At 33.2% G+C, this 19,668-nt stretch overlaps 2 protein-coding genes across 4 annotated transcripts in view; both read left to right on the top strand.

The window, feature by feature from the left end:
- Positions 1-19,668, top strand: part of LOC114335137 (gamma-glutamylcyclotransferase) — a 44,415-nt gene that overhangs the window by 358 nt on the left and 24,389 nt on the right. The window lies entirely within an intron of this gene.
- LOC114334167 (ester hydrolase C11orf54 homolog) lies at positions 4-10,906 on the top strand. Of its 3 annotated transcripts, none has more exons than XM_028284365.2 (8): positions 4-74; positions 661-740; positions 795-893; positions 3,592-3,767; positions 5,237-5,404; positions 5,515-5,608; positions 10,369-10,538; positions 10,608-10,906. In XM_028284365.2, exons 2-8 carry the CDS (start codon positions 665-667, stop codon positions 10,779-10,781), a joined length of 957 nt encoding a protein of 318 aa, XP_028140166.2. In that variant the 5' UTR covers positions 4-74; positions 661-664; the 3' UTR covers positions 10,782-10,906. The 3 variants fall into 3 exon arrangements, with proteins under 3 accessions (XP_028140166.2, XP_028140101.2, XP_028140038.2); XM_028284300.2 differs by lacking the exon at positions 4-74 and adding an exon at positions 114-269; XM_028284237.2 differs by lacking the exon at positions 4-74 and adding an exon at positions 402-475.

Here is a 19,668-nt window from a genome sequence, read left to right as displayed (position 1 = left end):
AAAGTCATTAATAATTATAATTTAGTTGAGTTGTGATATCAGTGAAGTGCTTAATCATCTAGACTAGAAAGAAGGTAAGTGACTCTGCCCTCTGCCCATTAATTTTTTTTTTCAATGTCAAAACTGGTTTCTTTTAGATTTATCTCTAACTTCTCTGCTTTTGATTTTGATATCCTTGTGGTCAGCCAGTGTGTATTTGATACTTTCACTTAACATTCAAATAAAATGAGATCTCTTTTACTTATCTTGTGTTATCTAACTGTTAAAAGGTAGGGAACTCGTGGATTTTTTATTGTTTATAGAGCTATATTTTATCAGCAAGGTAAATTTTTAAATCGAAATGTACACTTTAAATAAGTTGTTTCATTAAATCTGTAAAAAAACAGTTAAAAGAGTAGATTTAATATATCCTTGTTATGTTGCTACTTCGGTTAATCAGATCTGTAAAGTCTGTAGGAAGTAGTTATGTAGGAAGGTATATAGAGTTTTCTATAAAAAATCTTTGATATTCTGCTTACTTTTGAACCAAGTCGTAAAAATATTCCGTTTATCTATAATAGGCACCAGTACTAGTAATAATAATAAAGATTGTAGTTCCCTGCCTTGTTTATACCTCTTTTCATTAAATCTTAACCAAAATTATCAACAAATTTGTTACAGAACCATGGCATTAAATGCACAGACTTTGCCCGTTGAATCCAAAAAACTGTTTGTGCCACCATTAGCAGAACTTGCTGAAGGTATGTAAGTAATTAATATATATTTTGATTTATTATTGACATTCTCACTTTTAGTTGTTAAAAAATCTTTACAAACCAACTTTGCTGAAGTATCTGTGGAAGTAGTGGACTGTCCAGATTTAACTAAAGAACCCTTTACATTAGCAGAAAGTGGTAAGTGTATTTTTTTTTTCATTGTTTTATATATATGTTGTCAAAAACAAACCTATGACCCATCGCAGTAGGTACTCTCAAAACCACAGTACTCAAGACTTTGCCTCACTCCATAGAGAGATATCATTACTGTATATCTACCTTTGATCCATACCCATGGTTCTTTTTTGTCCAATTGAGGCGTTCTTTGCAAAAACCCCATACCTATGTCAGTTTTTTTCGGAAATGGACTTGCGCTATCTATGGATTGAAGGACTAATTACCTACATTCCTTGCGTAAGAAAATTCCATTAAAACCACAGTAGTCCAAGATATAAGCGACAAAAATATAGGCGATTCCGCATAAACCCCATATGTCAAGCGCAATTTCCTTCAAAACCACAGTTATTAATGACTATTGGTGTCTTTGCGGGAAACTTTATCACTTGGCTGTCAGTATTTTTCGTTCATTTTTTATTTTGGTTTATTACTATAAATATCGTTTTTCCTATAAATTAATGAAAATTTACTGCAAAAACCCCATATGTCAAATGAATAAATCGCACCCTCAGTGCAAGACTGCAATGAGTCAAAATACTAAGTAAGTTTCGAGATAAAGATGATTTTGTTTATTTTCGTATAAGACCCAAGTTTTAAGAAGAATTAACATTTAATTATGATTTTGCATGCTTTTCAGCCTATATATTACATTAACCAAAAATAGAAATTTAAATAAAATAATATTAATGCAAAAAAAAATTAGGAATTTCAAAGTTACAACACTTTTGCACGGAGCAAATTGTTAATCACTATAGGTACACATTTAGTATTAGAATTTCAAAGTTACAACACTTTTGCACGGAGAACATTGTAAAAAGTGTAGACACATTTACTATTAGTTGTTGTCCTCTTCTCATACATCATATTATGCCAAATTATTTTTATAATAACTATGGTGGGCTTCTGGTATCATACCCGAATGGCATAAATATACCAAATCTTTCTTTTTGGCCATTTAAATTTTTGGCTGTGCTTTGTAGGCAGGTTTAAGTAGCACTTCCCGTATATTATGTGTAGTCCGTGATGATTTTTTTATATTAAAAGAATTTCATAGTTCGTCATCATAGTTATACTTAAAAATTGTGTTCGGAATATCTTTTCTACATTGCAGAATTTTTATATCTGTCCACTTCACATTTTCTTTATTTTGATCAATTTTATAGTTGTTTCTCAACAGAAAGGCGAAACATTGATTGAAACATGATTTCATACAATTTTGGGATTTAGTTTTTATATGACAAGTTTTCTGAGAATAGATATTTTTGACCTGTCTGTATTGTTAATATGTACACAAGTTTTAAGATAATTGTTTTTTCTTTCACGAGAAAAAATACTTTTTGGTTTTAAATAATTAGTCTTAAATTTATGTGTTTTTAATCCAATCTGGTAAGTAAATGGTCAAACGACATCGCACACATCTTATGGAAAATATGATGTCACACAAAAGACATACAATTTACATGAATATATTGGTCTCGTAAAGCTTTGTTTATTGTCTCGGCCGTTAATGAATTACGTAGACACGCTGTATATTAAAATTAAACACCATAGATCGATATAAATATTAAAATAACAAATATCTTACTTTTTTGTGCCTTTCATTGCTTGTTATCGAAGCCATTGCAATGTTCCGTGCAAAACTGTTGTAATTCTGTTACAATAGAGTTACAACAGTTTTGCACGGAACTATGTTCAAAAACGCAAAATAGTTAAACTGTTGTTATTGTAATATTTAGCAGTTAAGCATTTGAAAGTTCCTAAAGTTTTACAGGGGGTAGATATAGCTATGGATGTTTACAATCGAATTCCATGATTACTTCATTTTCATAAAAATTTTGAGTTACTGCAGTCTTGCACTGAGGGTGCGAAATGTCCTTCATAAAAAAACCAAAGGAAAAAATAATGTTATTTATATTGTAAACTGTGTGTAATCATCAAAATAATATACGGTTCAATTAAATAACTTTTTTTAAAATATCTTCAATGTTGTAAATATAATGACAAATGGGGTTTTTGCAAAGAACGCCTCAATTTCCCAGTAGGAACATCAGTTTTTTAATTGGTTTTGTGTCATTTTTGTTCTTCAACAATGATATTCTTCTTGATATGTGCCTATCCGTCACAAATGTGGGTGATCGTCATGGCAAATCATCGTCATCTTATCTGCAGCAGCGCAGGAAAGTTGCACAGATTTTGTGTTGAAACAGGTTCTGAGATGTTCTTCTTCCTGGACCTCTCTCTCTCTCTCTCTTATGGCTCTACAGCCCAAGTCAGGCCCTGGCCTCCTGCAGCAGCTGCCTCCAAGTATCTCTGTCTGTGGCTGCTCTCCTCCAATTGTCCATTAGCATCAGTTCTCACTTCCTTCCTGGACCTCACTTTCCAAATATTTTTGAGGTAATAACTTTTGAGATTTGATGGTGGTATTAGTGCTCTTTGGTACTTCTTCAGTCTTCTGGGGACCTCCTCATTTGTGACCCAGTCAGTCCACAGGATTTTAAGTGTTCTCCATATACTGACATATCTACTCAAAATTGCTGAAATGTACGAATCGATGATTCTATATATTTTTGTTTGCTGTTTAGTTTTATTCCTCATAACTGAAATTAATTTATGTTTATTACTAATCCTGAAATTAATCGTTCACACTTTTTGTTTTCAGGTCTTGGTGGAAACCCCAAATTAATAGAATTAGGTGGCAATCCTTACCTATTGCCTAGTGTGAAAAGAGATAAAGTATATGATGTAAAAGATATTGTCAAGCTTGCTAAAGCTGATCCTGCATTTCTCATTGGGCCTGGAGCTGGACCTCATCCCTACATTGGTGGCAACTGTGAGGTAAATATTTGATATTTAGTTTTATGTTCCAAAGGTACCCATCATAACTTCTAGGCAAAAATCAAATTAGTCTAGCCGTAAGAGATTTCCGTGGGCAACGGAAAACATTGATTTATCATGAATCCTGTAGAAAAAATGTTTCAAGCAAAAAAAGGTAGCTGAGATAATTTTAACAAAAATGTTTATTAGCACTTTTCCTGTAGAATGAAGTATGTAGAATTTTTGCGTAAAAATTCGGTATCCTTTGATCATGAGTGTCCTATCGACACAAACCAAAATGCGTATTAAAGGTGAAGAGTGCAGGTTTGGAAAGTATTTTGTGGATAGGACATCCTGATCAAAAGATATCGAATTTTTACCGTCGACTTGACACAAATTTTATTTAAAAAATTTGATTTCTCCAGCATAAGTAAGATTAAAAATCGCCGGTCGCTTTAAGCGTTGTTTCTGGTAGTTCATTCGTTGTTCATTCTGCACAAAAAGTGCTAATAAATATTTTTGTTCAAAATTTACTTAGCCATATTTCTTGTTCTAAAACATTATTATTTACCTCGCGGCGTACAGATTCTAAGTAAATCGATGTTTTCTGCTTTTACCCCATACGAGGGGAAGTTTTAGGAAGAAGTCCGGAGATAGGAGTAGCAAACCTTTTTGCATATTTTTTGGGGCCTCTTACAACCCAGGCAATCAAGTGACGTCATATAACGTCGAGGAAACGTCAGCTTTGTACGTCTTTTGTAGGTGATTTTAAATACCTAAGATTAATGACATTAAAATACATTTAAAAAACGTTTTCATTTTAGACAGCCACATCTGACGTCACAAAATTGGGAGGAGCTTAAAAAGCTTGTTTGTATTGACTCAAAACAATTTCGTTTATAACGTTGTTCATAAGAAATTTCTCATTTATTGTTTACGTGTTTTGTGTCTTGTGTTTACGTGTTTTCATTTAGATATTTAGTTGAAGAAACGTGTTAATTGAGAGATTTTTATTCGTTTTTGCTCAGTGAGTTAGTTTAATGCAGTAATTCTTCTTGTCAACTATTTGAGGTTATGTTTATTTGTTTTTGATGTATATTTTCTGTTCATGAACTAATTATGTGTTATCGAATTTAATTAGCCTACATTTTCATGTTACCTATTTTTCATACTATTTTGAAACATCCGGCAGAGGTCACTTTTTGAAAATATTAAAGACTTGATTTTACTGACGGCGACGTGTAAAAATCGTCATCTTTTTGACGTTTGAAAATCGTCATAATCTGGACATGAAAAAAACGTAGGTACTATGACGTTTAAAAATCGTCACAATTATGACGTCAAATCGATGAGACAAATACACGTGATTTTCAACGTCAGTACTACGTCATAGAAACACGTCAATTGGTCATTTTTATAACGTGTTATCTACGTTATAAAAACGTCGTTTGGTTGTCTGGGAACTAGGCTATATACTCAATTTTTTTTAGGGTATCTATGACATTTTGATTAAAAGTGGAACTGTAATTAGGCAAGAGACTAAAATATCCAAAGTTGACGCAAATGACGATAAGTCCGAACAAAAATCCATCCCAAAAGAAGAGACTCGAGTAGCTTTACTTGCAAATTTCTTTGTATCGGAAGGAAAACCTGGAAAGGTATGTAAACTTTTCCACGAAATGTACTAGAGTACTAGAGTTTTTAAGACAATTTTCTATGATATAATAGAACCATTTATTTACTAATCACAATGTATTTTATTCCACAGGTTCTTAAAGTGCACGTGAAAAAGCGCACAGGTGAAGATAACTTCATTACATCGATAAGGAAAGCCATAGTGGAAGAATATAAGGAATTAGTGGGTGAGTATCAATTTTGCCAGTAAAAGGAGTGGTGGTACCCGTCAGCATTGGTATATCCACTTGCTAAACTTCACACAGTACAGGAAAGAATTCATTCTCTCAGCAACAAATACATACTACGTATGGTAGGTAGCTCTATCGTAACCGTAACACTAGAGCTAAAAAGAGATCTTTAAAACACCATGCCACCGATTAGGTTACATACTCACCAGGCCTCCTAGAAACGAAGTTCCATTCCCTCCAGCCAATCTTCTACGTATTTGGCCAGAAGCGAACTTCCTGATGAGTATTACGATATCCTAGAAAAATCCCCCTTAGATATCTTCTTTCTTCTTCTTCTTCTTTTTATATAGACATTACTCTGTCTGTTTTTCAATGTGCCTCCAGTAAGTTGTCATTCCATCTTTTTCATGGTCTTCCCACTGATCGTCTTCCTATTGGGGAACCGTCTCTCGCCGCCCTTACTACTCTATTTGTTGTCATTCGGCTTATGTGGCCGTTCCATTATACTCTTCTGCTTTTCACCCAGTTATTAATGTTGTCCACCTTGCATCTCCTTCGTATATCTGCACTTCTAGCTCTATCCCACAGCGTCTTACCATCGATTTTTCGCAATGTTTTCATCTCTGCTGTTTCTAGCATTCTTTTTGTCTTTTCTGTATCAGGTCGTGTTTCCGCCGGGTATGTCATTGGTCTGATGACTGTTTTGTAAATTTTGCCTTTCACTTCTTTTCCGATGTTGTTTATTTCTCCATATTGTTTCATTCAGGCAACCTGAGGCTCTGTTTGCTTTATTCACCTGATCTTCCACTTCTGTTTCGAGCTTTCCGTAGCTGCATAGTGTGATGTCTAGATATTTAAACACCATGACTTGTTCTATTATTTGACCCTCCAGCTCTAATTTACACCTTATTAGATCTGCTGTTATAACCATGCATTTAGTCTTTTTTGGGGAAATTAACATGTTAAATTTTCTAGCAGTTGTGATTTCTTAGAACCTTATAAAAACATGTTTGAAGATGGAGAAAAAGCTTATTATAGAAGATTAAATAAAAGCAACTTTTATAGAGGAAAGCCCAATGGAGGCAAAGAAAAGAGAGATTAGCTAATATACGGCGCAAGTGTTAAAGCTGTTTATTGTTACCCGTGCAAATTATTTTCAATTGAAAAAATAGTTTAACTGAGTTTGGATGGACCCACTGGAAACATTTGAATATTTTGCTAAAATCTCACGAAGAAAGTAAATTTCATCTGAACTCTATGGTTACATTTAATAACAAGATCATCATTGATTGGAGTTATAGACGCTGTCCTGGAAGAGCAAGTAAAATGCGAAGCTAACTATTGGATAAACGTCCTAAGAAGAGTTGTTGTCACTACTAAATGACTTGCTTCTCAAGGACTAGCTTTCCATTGATGCAATGAGGATTAAACGAGTCGTCATAAAGGAAATTACAGTTGTCTTGTATACTTGGCTAAATTTGACTACTTCTTAGCTGAGCATTTATAACGGAATGCGAATAACTGAAAAGGTTCAGTTAGCTATCTGTCTCAAGTTTATCGAAATCACATTTTTGGAGTCAATGTTAGTTTACAATCATTATTGCTCTGAGTGCTATTCATAACAGCTTAAATCCCGCTGGGCCTAAGCGGATTAGTGAAACTAATCCGCTGATTTATGGAGTACCGAAAATCTGGGTATTTTAAAATATTTTTTCTCTCTCTAACTTATGTACCTACCCATTTGATTTCAGATTTATTTATATCAATTTCTGCTCTTATTTTTGAAAATACAGAGTTGGCGCAATGATAAGATTTGATCGTTAATTTAAAACGAATCTATTGGTATAAATTTTATTGAATTTGAGTGACATTATATTTTCCATAAGATGTGTGCGATGTCCTTTGCAATTAATTTTTTAAAGTAATGAAATCAAAGCTTGTAGAAACTTTTGACACTGTAAATGCTTTAGTTAAAAACTAGGGATCCATCAAACTTATATTTTCCAGTTAAGCAATAACAGAGACGAAAAATTAGCAATTAAAAATGAAGCCAAGACAATGCAGAATAAAATCTTTGAGACAGCTCTATTGACACTGATTTGGACAAAAACTTTGGAACGAGTTAATGCAAAAGCAATACGTGAACGTGAAGAAACTGTGGACTTAAACGTGTCCATTGGAGTAGAAATAATGGCATCTATTTTGAGATTTGTTAGAGACGTAAGAAATATGTCAAGCGAAATTGAACTAGAATCCAAAAATATTTTTTTTGCGAAGACTAGGATATATGCTACAAAGATGTTACATCAGCTGTTAGATGATTTTCTACGCTAGATAAAGAAGCAGTCAAGACGTCAATTAATACTTTATATGTGAAATATAAAAAAATATGATGATGAAACCAAAGAGAACTTGCATAATGAAATTACCCATTCTATAACATTATGCCAGAAGTTAAATAAACATTTATAAAATTTGGTATCATCCAGGATGTAAATATTGTACCTAAAGGTAACATTTCCCAATATTTTACCTTTACTGCAAATTAATTTCACGATACCAACTTTTAATGCATCAGACGAGCGGCTTTTTCGGCTTTAAAAAGAATAAAAATATATTTAACGCCAAATTTGGGTCAAGAAAATCATAGACGCATATCACTATTGTATTATAGAAAATGAAGACCTGGAGCAACTGAATTGTGATAGTATCATCTGACAGATTGCTAAAATGCCTAATCAAGCAAAAAAGTGATCTAATTTTTGTGATATGTATTTTTTAGAATATATTTTTTTGTTTGCCATGTGTTGTTTTGTGCAACTTTCTGTTTTTTCTTATACATTTTTAAATGTATTTTTTGGAATATTTTTACGTTTGCTATTCTTCTTGTTTGCTAAAAATTGTGTATGGATTTTAGGGGTATAAATACATGAATGTGTTTTCTTGTAAAAAAATCTGACAACGAATAGCAAGTAAGGGGGCCCCTAAATATTCAGCGCCCAGGGCCCGAAGTTAGGTTAAACCGGCACTGCAACAGAGGACTCAGGGAATCTCCCTGTCTTATCCCATTGCCAGCTTCAATTGGGTCAGTTAGTTCTTCATCTACTTTTACTTTTATTGTGTTGTTCTGGTAGATATTTTCGATCGTTTTAATTATTCCTAGAGGTACCTCTCTTGTGTACAATAAATGGATAACGTCCTTTAATTTGACCCTGTCAAATGCCTTCTGAAGGTCCACGAAACATAAGTATGCCGGTTTGTTGTACTCTAACGATTTTTCTTGAACCTGCCTCATTATAAATATAGCGGCGGTGCATGATCTTCCCGACCTAAAACCTTGTTGTTCTTCTGCTAACGTTATAATTTTATTCAGTTTGTTTGTTATCACTTTGGTCGTTAAGTTTAGTGTTGTGTTTAATAAATTAATTCCTCTGTAATTCTCCGGGTCCGATTTTTCTCCCTTTTTGAAGAGAGGTATTAGGATGCTTGATCTCCATTCTTGTGGTATTCTGTTTTGTTCTATTGTTTTTTGGATTAGTTTTAATAATTGTTTGGTCAGGTCTTGTCCTCCATACTTTAGGAGTTCATTCGATATTCTGTCCTCTCCTGGTGATTTTATATTTTTTAATTTCCTTAATGCTTCCGTTACCTCTGCTTCTTCAATATTTATTTCTTCGTTTGTTGTCACTTCAGGTGTTGGTGGTTCGTTATCGTTATCTTTAGCAAACAGAGATCGAAAATAGTCTGCCCAAGTTTCCTTCTGAATGTGTTTCGTTTTTATTAGTTCGTTGATCTCTTTCCTTTGTCCTCTGATCATTCTCCATATTTCCTTTTGTGTTCCGTAGAAGTCGTGTTCCATCTGTTTTGAGAAACTCTCCCAGTGTTCTCTTTTTATTTGTCTGACTAAAGTGTTTGTTTCGTTTCTAATTCTTTTATAGTTGTTGTATGCCTGTTGTGTCTGTTGTGTTCTGTATTGTAAAAAGGCTTTCTTCTTTTCTTCACATTTTATCTTCACTTCCTCTCGAAACCATGGGGTTTTATTTTTTGATATATTGGTATTCGTTACTTTCCTCTCTCCCCTTAGATATCGCAGATAATATAAGCTGCATCCCACAAACACTGACCTAGAGCCATTTCCAAAGTAACATCGCTTGCATATTCATCGCTTGGTTGGTTTGAGCAGGATTCTTCACTTTAGACTCCTCTCTCCTAGCTGCTAAGCTAAATCTAACCACCTTCTAAGTCCCCCATTCCACTAGCTGTATTTGTTTCTCCACCATGCATAACTCTTGCAAGTCCCCCTCTTAGGCAGGCCGCACATCAAAGAAACATGAAACGTAAATCACGTTTCATTGAAATAAAACACTGCTAAACAAATAGAGGTCCGGCCATTTATGAAACTTTCCGAAAATAAAAATGTGTTATGAGCATGAATCACACTCGTTTCATTGGTAGGCGGACTTCAAGATTTGTTTAGCCGTATTTAATTTTTATGAAACGTATTTTACGTTTCATGTTTCGTTGATGTGCGGCTTGCCTTACGCTCCCACAAGAAGGGAGATACTTCACCTTAAAGAGGCTTAAGCCCAAACGTGGTTTAAATAACATGTCTTCATTCGAGTAAGAATAATTTTTTAATGTACCTATGTATATGTTTACTTTTTCTCGTGCCCACCACATACTCTTACTTGTTTATCTTACAGTTCTTTTACTATCAATGCAATTTAATATATAGGTATTTTTTATTATTATTTCAGGTCTTGGTGGAGTGTTCCTGCTTAAAGAAGGCAAAGCGAAACAGCACGTAATGCGCGACTTCTCAAAGACCCCCATAGAAAACGAAGAGATGCTAAACCAATGGCTCAAATTCTATAATATGTCAGCCCCCCTTATTGCCGTTGGTACTTTGGTGAATAGCGATGGTGGGGTAATGTCTGCTTTTATTCATAAACAACAATTTCAAGATTTCGTTAATCCTTCTTTATTATCGTTTTAGGACCTTGACTTGCGTGTACAACATTTCCACAGTTTTAGTCATCACAACGAGGCTGGTCATTACCACTATGATACAACACCAGACACTGTAGAATACTTGGGATATTTCAACGTTGGCGAAGAAATCTACAGAATCGATAAACCTGTTGATACTCATTATTGGGGCCGAGATTAAACTATATAATAGTTCGGAAGTGATATTTCTTCCATAGAAGAGAAAGAAGGTGCTAAAATTTAAGCCAGGGCAGGGAGTTAATACAGAGACCAACAATGTTTATTTTAAATAAATATATTTTCATAGTTTTGTGTAATTATTCGCTTTGGTTTATTCAATATTTGCTGCTTGAGGGAACCAAAACATAAACAGTTTTTATCATAACGTTTAATTAGCGTTTGGCATTTCGGTATTTCGTACTTCATAAGCGTGGCCTACAGAATATTTGTCGGCCCAACGAAAAGATATGCACTTCAATGAAGACTGCGACTCATTGCGTCATATTCTCAAAGCGGTTACGGATCTGCACTGATCGCACTGAGAAATGCACTGATGAAGGTGTAAAAAATCTGTCAAAATTTGGTTCTAAGCAAGGTTTTCCCTTAGCTCAGGAACCCTAGGGTATAAGGTACCCATCAGTCCGATGAGAAGTCCTTTCGAGACCAGAATGTATTGTAAGATCGCTAAAGATGTAGAAAGTCTTTGGATCCAATTTCAATTCCTTTTAAAGGTCTCTTCAATTCCGTTCATCTGCACGTGATTAGTTTATACTACTACTGCAACATTTTAGACAAGTTTTGTAGAATTGTTGTCCCTTCAGCTTTATTGGAATTTTCCTGTCACACAACACACCCTCGCTTCCTTCTACTTTATCCATCCAACCCTACAGCGTGTATCCCCATCTATTTCACCATTACTCCTGTAGGACGGATCCTAGGTACTTAAAACTGTTACTTGCCACAATCATTTCACCATCCAGAGTTGTCATTTTATTTGTAGTATGTAACTCGGTCTTTAAAGGAACATGTCTAATGTATTATGTTTTTATTCTATTAAGTTATACATCGTTACCTCAAATAGCTTGTCTTCACTTTTCCAGTTTTTGTTCACTGTTCTATACTAATACTACAGCATCAGCCTAAAATAAGCACCAGGGCGAATGTTATCCTGTATAGTTTCGCTGTTATATCTGATTTAAACTAATAAGAATAAATAATGACTAAACACACTGAGCCTCGGGGCAATCCTACTTTCACATGAAATTTATCAATCTCCCACACCTGTCCTAACTATGCATTTTCTTGTATCGTTTCTGATATGTCAAAAAAATGCATAGTATCATACACAGATACAAGAATTTGAGTCGGACACAGATTCTTGTACAAGAACTGCGCCAATTTCTGCGCAGAAATTAGCGAAATTTCTGCTCGACAAATTACGTTTTTGCCAAGAGCAAAAACGTAAAACCTGCTGGTAAAACATCTAAAATGTCATAATGGCAATGGCGGCTGAAATGAAAATGTGATCATAATATATCTTGATGAATTTATTTGTGTTTTTGTAGATATTATATTTTATAAATCTTTTATTGATACTTAATATACCGTTTGGTATGGACTACTGTTCTACTAATAACCATATATTTAGCTCCTAGTAAAGTTCAAACTATAACACTGTGCTATAACTTTGGGTTTCATGTTGTATAATTTTTTTAATAGAGGAAAATACAATAGTTCTTAATTTGGATCAAACTGAAGATAATTCTAATGCAAATATTTTAGCACAAATATCAAAAGAAAATAAAAACACAAATAATCATCCTCAAACAGTCAATGTAAAATTCTGGTTAACATTAAAATGTTAAATTTATAAGTTATTAACAAGTTTATAAATGTTATAAAATCCTTAAAATCAGCTGTAGACGCAGTACTACCATACCAATGTAACGTGACACAGGGTGACAAACAAAATTTCGACCAATCACGTGCCGAATTTCATACATTTTTCGATACAAGAACTTGCATAGTGTCATACAGGGCACAAATGTACGTACAAGAAATGATACAAGAAAATGCATAGTGTCATACAGCCTTAACACTAGTTGTAACTCCCTCATACATATCTCTGGCAATCTTAATCTATTCACCGGGAACTCATTTCTTATTGAGCGCCCACCATAGAATCTTCCGAGGAACTCTATCATACGCTTTCTTAAAATCAATAAATACCTTATGGGCGTTTGTCTCTTTATTCGTGTGGGTATTTTTCCATCAACTGCCTTATAATGAAAATTGCATCTGTTGTTGATCTATTTTTGCATAAAGCCAAACCGATTATTGGCTATGTATTTCGGTTTCGTCACGCATTCGTCTATACAGTGAGCACGTAAAGGTTGGAATAAATTAATTTTCTCGAGAATGGACGATTTTGGAAAAAAATCCCGAAACAGGTCAATTTTTATTTTTAAATTGCGACTTTTGGCATATATATCATACTAGTGACGTCACCCATCTGGGCGTGATGGCGTCATCTACGATTTTTTTAAATGAGAATAGGGGTGTTGTGATAGCTCATTTGAAAGGTAATTCAATTCTCTATTCAGTAATATAAACATTAACATAATTGTTTATACAGGGTGCACCAAAAAAATTTTTTTGGATTAAATTTATTGACATAAAAAGAAGAATGTGTGTAATTTATTTAATTTAAAATACATTTTACTCCTATCAGAAAACAGGAAATAATGTTTATTTGACAAATAAATATTGTCTTTTGCTTAAATTCAGTATTAAAGCAGCCACCCACCTTCCTCTTGACAGTTTGAACATTTAATTTAAGCGAAAAGCAATGATTATTTTTCAAATAAACATTTTTATCTGTTTTCTGAGAGCAGTAAAATGTATTTGAATTAAATAAATTACTTGTATTCTTCTTTTTATGTCAGTAAATTTAATCTAAAACAATTTTTTTGGACACCCTGTATAAATAATTATGTTAATGGTTATATTACTGAATAGAGAATTAAATTACCTTTCAAGTGAGCTATCACACTACCCCTATTCCTATTTAAAAAAAGCATCGATGACGTCATCACGCCCAGATGGGTGACGTCACTAGTATGATATATATGCCAAAAAGTCGCAATTTAAAAATAAAAATTGACCTGTTTCGGGATTTTTTTCCAAAATCATCCATTCTCAAGAAAATGAATTTATTCCAACCTTTACGTGCTCACTGTATAGTTACTCATCTGTCCCATATTCTCATGGTGTGACTTACTAGTTTTATGGTCCTGTATTTTGTCCATTGTATATCTCTTTTGTTTTTATAAACGGGTACCTACTAATATAATAATATACTGCTTGTTATTCTTCATTTGTCTGGCATTTGTCCCACTTCCAAAATTATATATAATCATAATCCCTGCCACCGTAAAAGGTGTAGAGATAACAAACAACTCCTTAAAATCTGCTCCATTCTTTTTTGTTGCTAGCTAAAATCTTGGCTTCTTTCCAAGCCTTATCACGATTCTTTAATATTTTTGTTATCGCATCATCCCATGTTTCGTTTGGTCTTCCTCTTGTTCTTCGTGAGTCACTGCTTCTTCTTCTTGCATGCTTCCCATATTGTTCCGATGCATATGCTTCCCATGCTCCATAATTATACATAATAACAGGGCCCCCGCTACCATATGTGCAAAGTGTGAAATGCACACGGGCGCCATCCTTTAGGGGCGCAAAAATCCAAGATCAAAAATTGCAAAAATTTGTAAAAAAAAACAAAAACCAAAAATTAATTTTAAAATAAAAGCTGAGAAATTAAATAGTTCAGTTTTGTATGGGATGACATTATTAATCTTTAAATTCTTGTTATATATAAAATAAAAAAATCCCATAAAAATAACAGACACCCACTCCCTACACCGTAGACAAAACTGTAAGATAAGAAAAATACCTAATGCAAAATAAATTGTAGCTTTGTGCTGATCTGCTGATTTCATGGGAAAAATATAAACATACATTGGATGAGCAATAATATAGTGTGTAGGCGGTAATTTTATTGTCTCAGATTGTGTTGCGCTAAAATGACAAATCGACAATATTTTAAAACCGCCTATCAAATAACGAATCAACAAGATTTGAGAAATCTCTGGTTTCACTTATGTCAGGGTAGCTAACAAGTTATTACTATAATGCTATTAATTTTTACATCTAAAGTTATTTGTATTTTGTTTAATATTTTGTTTACTACTTTTTTTCTAACAAAATAAGTGCTGAATACGTGCTGACTGCAATTTCAACGGTTTGATTTTTTATAAAATGTTAAGTGTTCCTTATTTTATACTATCAACATTTACCCTTTATTTATAGGATGGTGCTATTATAACTATTTTTTTACCCAAATATCTTTTCATTACTTATGGGGGAATCAATAGAGGACGAAAACTTGCATTGTTTCAGAAAAATTCAAACAAGCTTATATTTTTTAAAACTCTTTAACTTTAAAACATTAACCCTTTATTTATAGGACAGTGCTTATAATTATGGTTTTTACCCAAATATCTCTTCAATTATAGAGGAGTTAATATAGGATGAAAATTTGCATTGTTTCGGAAAAATTCAAACAAGCTTATATATTTTTCTAAAACTCTTTTTGTTAGTTCATAATATACAGTGTGCAAGGCACTCATGGAATAAAATTATTTATGCCCCTGTTTCAAAAAATTATAAAAAACTCTGAGACATGTCGATTTCTAAATAAAAATGTACACTTTTTAAACATAAATTTAAGTGTACAGGGTGATTCACGCAAGTCCGGCAGAGTCCATAAGCTTTATTTTTAATGGAGCACGCTATATATTTTTATATTTTTAAAAGCTGCGTAACAACCTGATTTCAACGAACTATCATGTAGGGTGTATTATGCATAATACAGGGTGAAATTTTGAAAATATGAAGTAACGAAATCGCTTATGGAATAAAATTGTTTGAGTCCTTATTTTAGAAAATTATAAAAAATACTGGGACACGTCAACTTTTAAATCCAAATGGGTACTTTACAAACATAAATCTAAATATACAGGGTGATTCACGCAAGTACGGCATAGTCCATGATCTTTCGATCCCTTCAATCGCTTAATCCCTTTCAACTACAGCCCTTTCAAAAATAAGCACTTTCACGACAAATCGTACAGGTCATATAGAAACAATACATAAGTACAGTAACTTGTGAAGCGGTAACTGTTAATTTCATTTGGGATGCTAATTAGGAGATTTTCACGATACTTTTTTACCAAAAAAAAGGGACCAACTTTATTTTGAGCGTAATAACTTACTGATTTCGGATGCTAGAAACTTTTTTAAAAAACAAGAATAAAGCTTTTTTGAACACTTTAAAAAGATTGTTACGAGTTTTCCCCGAAAAGTGCTCAATTTTTTGGTTATTTCACGTTGAAATATTTGATTTGGAATTTGACGAATATAACCTATTTTTCATTTGCTACAATAATTGTGCATCTATTGGGTCCACAGAGCTCATATTTTATGTAGGTACACCATTTTTTTTCACTTTTTTATAAGCTATATTATTATCTAAGAATAGTTTCTTCGATAAAATACTTATAGTTTAAGTTATTTGCGAAAAATCGTATAAAAACGTGTTTTTTTTTTATTAAAAAATGAACATATTCACTTGCAAATAACTCTAAAAGTTTTTATTGACTATGTGAAAAATCTCTATATAACAAAAGTTGCTTAGAATTAGTCGGTTTATTCACTTCCGGACTTATTTTGAACGAATATTTCTTCATATCCGCTGAAACTCATCCCCAGGCAGGACAAATGCACGCATCCGTAAATATCACTTTTTTTCTTTGACATGTTAGCTATGTGTACCTATGTGTATGCCAAATTTAAATTTTACAATCAATTTTCGTGCTCAATAAAAAAAATAAATATAAACTTAAATCACATTTGTGTATGGGTAAAAGTTCTGGATTTGGATTTATAATAGTCTTTATTTGTACCTTACTTAAGGACGGCTTAAGTAAGTAAGTTGTTAAGAACTTTATTGTTAATCTTACTTACACATGTTTTATTCAAACATTTTTTCTTGTCACCTTACGGCTACCTAAAATGCAAGATTACCCAAATTAGTTTAGTAGTTTTTCTGCCTTCGTTTTTGAAAGGGTTTAAAGCTGAAAGGGCTCGAATAAATTGCTTTCTACTCAAATATGCAAACTTGGTGCTTATTATTGTGCTACTTTAGAAATTAATTCCTAATTCCCATGAGTACCTCAGAGTTTTTTGTCTCAGAATGACAGAAAAAGACCTTCAGGCGCGACGTTTTGCAAGCAAAAGAAACTGAGACTACAAGAAAGGGAAAAAATGGCTGGATCTTTAAAGCACTTCTTGCAAAACAATTAAGATTCCACGGAGGGCACGGAGACTCTCGATGCGGCCGAATCTCAAGATTTTGAATCCCTAATATCAGCAACTGTGAGTGGACCATCTGAAATTTCAATAGAGACGACCACAGTAACATCAGGTCCTGCAATAAGTGGCGGCGGTTGTATCAGCAAAACGGCTTCTAGTGATTCAGAGCCCGATGAAGCGATGACACCATCCTCGTCTACACAACTTAATAATCCACTTCAAGTACCGAAATAGAAATACCTGCTACAAGTGACACTTTCGATGAAGGCTTTAATGAGACTGGTGTCGATATAATTCCGTCCGACCCTGGTTTGTGGCCCGAAAGAATCACCAATGAGATAGCAAGAATATTGGTTAAACGTGGTCCGCCCTTGATTGACACTAATTGTAGCTTTCCTAATAATAAAGACAAGAGAAAGTTTTCATGCGATTACTTTGTAAGAAATCTAGCAAATAGAGAAAAAGTCGATAGAACTTGGCTTATTTACTCTATTTCTAAAGAGTCTGTATTTTGTTTCTGTTGTTTTCTGTAAGTTGTTTTCTAAAACTCGTAACACTTTTTGTGATGCAAATGGATTATCGGATTGGCAACACTTGTCTTTGCTAATGAAGAGACACGAAATGTCAATTTTACACAACAGTTACATGAACACTTGGGTTAATTTAAAAAAAATGATGGAGACATCTATTACTGTTAATGCTCATCACCTGCGGATTTTAGAAATGAAAAAAAATATTGGCCCGACGTGTTGGAAAGAATTATTGCGATTGTTAAGTATTTATCTACACAATGCCTAGCATTTCAAGGTTCTTCTAAATTACTTTTTGAACATGACAATGGAAATTTTCTAAAAGCTGTTGAGATGATTGCCTCTTTTGATTCAGTTATGAGACAGCACGGTAGCCGTGTGTGTAACTCCCAAAAACAATCTGTTAAAATGACTCATTATTTAGGCATGCAAATACAGAATGAAATAATTGAATTATTGTCGTCTAAAGTAAGAAATAATATTTTAGAAATGGTTCGCAGTTCAAAATATTTTTTAATAATATTAGATTGTACACTAGTTCTGAGGTATGTGGTCCTTAACACCACTTCAAAAAAGGTTGAAGTTAAGGAAAGCTTTATTGCGTTTAATCCAATACTAGACTCTACCAGGGAAGGGATATATACATTTGTGACTGAAATTTTGAAAAAATTAAATTTAGATATAAAATATATTACGGGACAAGGTTATGATAATGGGGCAAACATGAAAGGAAAGCATGTTGGGCTTCAAAAACGCATTCTTGATGAGAATCCGAGAGCACTTTTTGTACCTTGTGCTGCTCATACTTTGAACCTAACAGTAAACGACGCTTCTAAGGTGTCATATGCTACAATACATTTGTTTAATCTTGTGCAATAGCTATATAATTTTTTTTCGTCATCCACAAAAAGGTGGGATGTTCTGAGAAAAAATGTTCCTGGGTTAAGTTTAATGATGATCCTACAGGTTGTGAACTGAAGTTGTATACCTATATAAAAATTGAAATTTAAATGTACAATTACAATTTATTTTCTTAAATTCAACCTTTCTGTTACTAATTAGTACAACTATAATCATATATTTATGTTTTTATAATTTTTATAATTAGTTGTTCTCAATATATAGGGCGGATCGCGTCGCCCCCATGATTTGCCGCCGAGTGCTTCGCACACCTTGCACCCCCGGGTCGGAACGGAACGGGCCTGACCCTATACATCGCACTAACTATGGATTTAACAACTTCATATCAATATGATAACATAAATTTCTTTGCAACCTTCGACTCATTCCTACCTCAGGTTTTGTCTACTCTTGTCTTGAGTAATATTATATTATGTCGATAACTTCTTGTATTGTAACCAGAGATGTAGATACTGGTAAATATGAATTTATAGTTTAACATTCATTGTAAGTGGGCTTGCCCAATGATAAATAAATAAATAAATAAATATATATAAATAAATATATATAAATATATAAATAAATATATATAAATAAATGTATATAAAATATGTAAACTTTTTAGTTTTGGGATATTATTTAAAATTTTATAAACAACGTGTCTCTAACCCATTAGATAAAAGTAAATGCTTTAAAATGGATGTGAAACCGAAATTTATTTGAATTTATGTACTTTGTTATGATTTTATTCTATTTGTTTCATTTTGTTGATATTTTAGTTTAGTCTACAAATAAATTAATATTATCACTTCTAAAGTTCAGTTTTTTGCTTTATTTCAAGCACCTACCTACCTACCTACCTTCAATAAAATAAATAAAAAAACATGATCCAAAATGCCATAAGGGGCGCCAAAATCCTTTTTTGCACACAGGCGTCAATAGCCCTTACGGGGGCCCTGCATAATAAAATAAACCTGTTAGCTAACTTGTTCTTGCCTCTCCTCATACTGTCCACGCTTCCCCTTTAAAACCGGCGATTATAAAAGTAAATTCGTGTTTTTTTTTCAAAGACAAAGCTTCTGAAAAATTTGTGTCTGAAAAGTATCAAATATCATCTGGTCTCAGTTAACCGAATGGGTTTTCTCTACTAACCATTATCATAATCTACTGTCTACTAACTAATCATCTTTACGAATATTATTA

The sequence above is a fragment of the Diabrotica virgifera genome, chromosome 5, assembly GCF_917563875.1.
Source record: "Diabrotica virgifera virgifera chromosome 5, PGI_DIABVI_V3a".
Taxonomy (NCBI): domain Eukaryota; kingdom Metazoa; phylum Arthropoda; class Insecta; order Coleoptera; family Chrysomelidae; genus Diabrotica; species Diabrotica virgifera.
Note: the sequence above shows the minus strand (reverse complement) of the source record. Positions and strands in the feature narration are given on the sequence as shown.

Excerpts from the sequence above, each read along its gene's own strand:
- LOC114334167 (XM_028284237.2), top strand. The coding sequence starts at position 417 with ATGTTGCTACTTCGGTTAATCAGATCTGTAAAGTCTGTAGGAAGTAGT. Across the intron at positions 5,405-5,514 it reads CGGAAGGAAAACCTGGAAAG|GTTCTTAAAGTGCACGTGAA; the intron begins GTATGTAAACTT and ends TTTATTCCACAG. Across the intron at positions 5,609-10,368 it reads AGAATATAAGGAATTAGTGG|GTCTTGGTGGAGTGTTCCTG; the intron begins GTGAGTATCAAT and ends TTATTATTTCAG.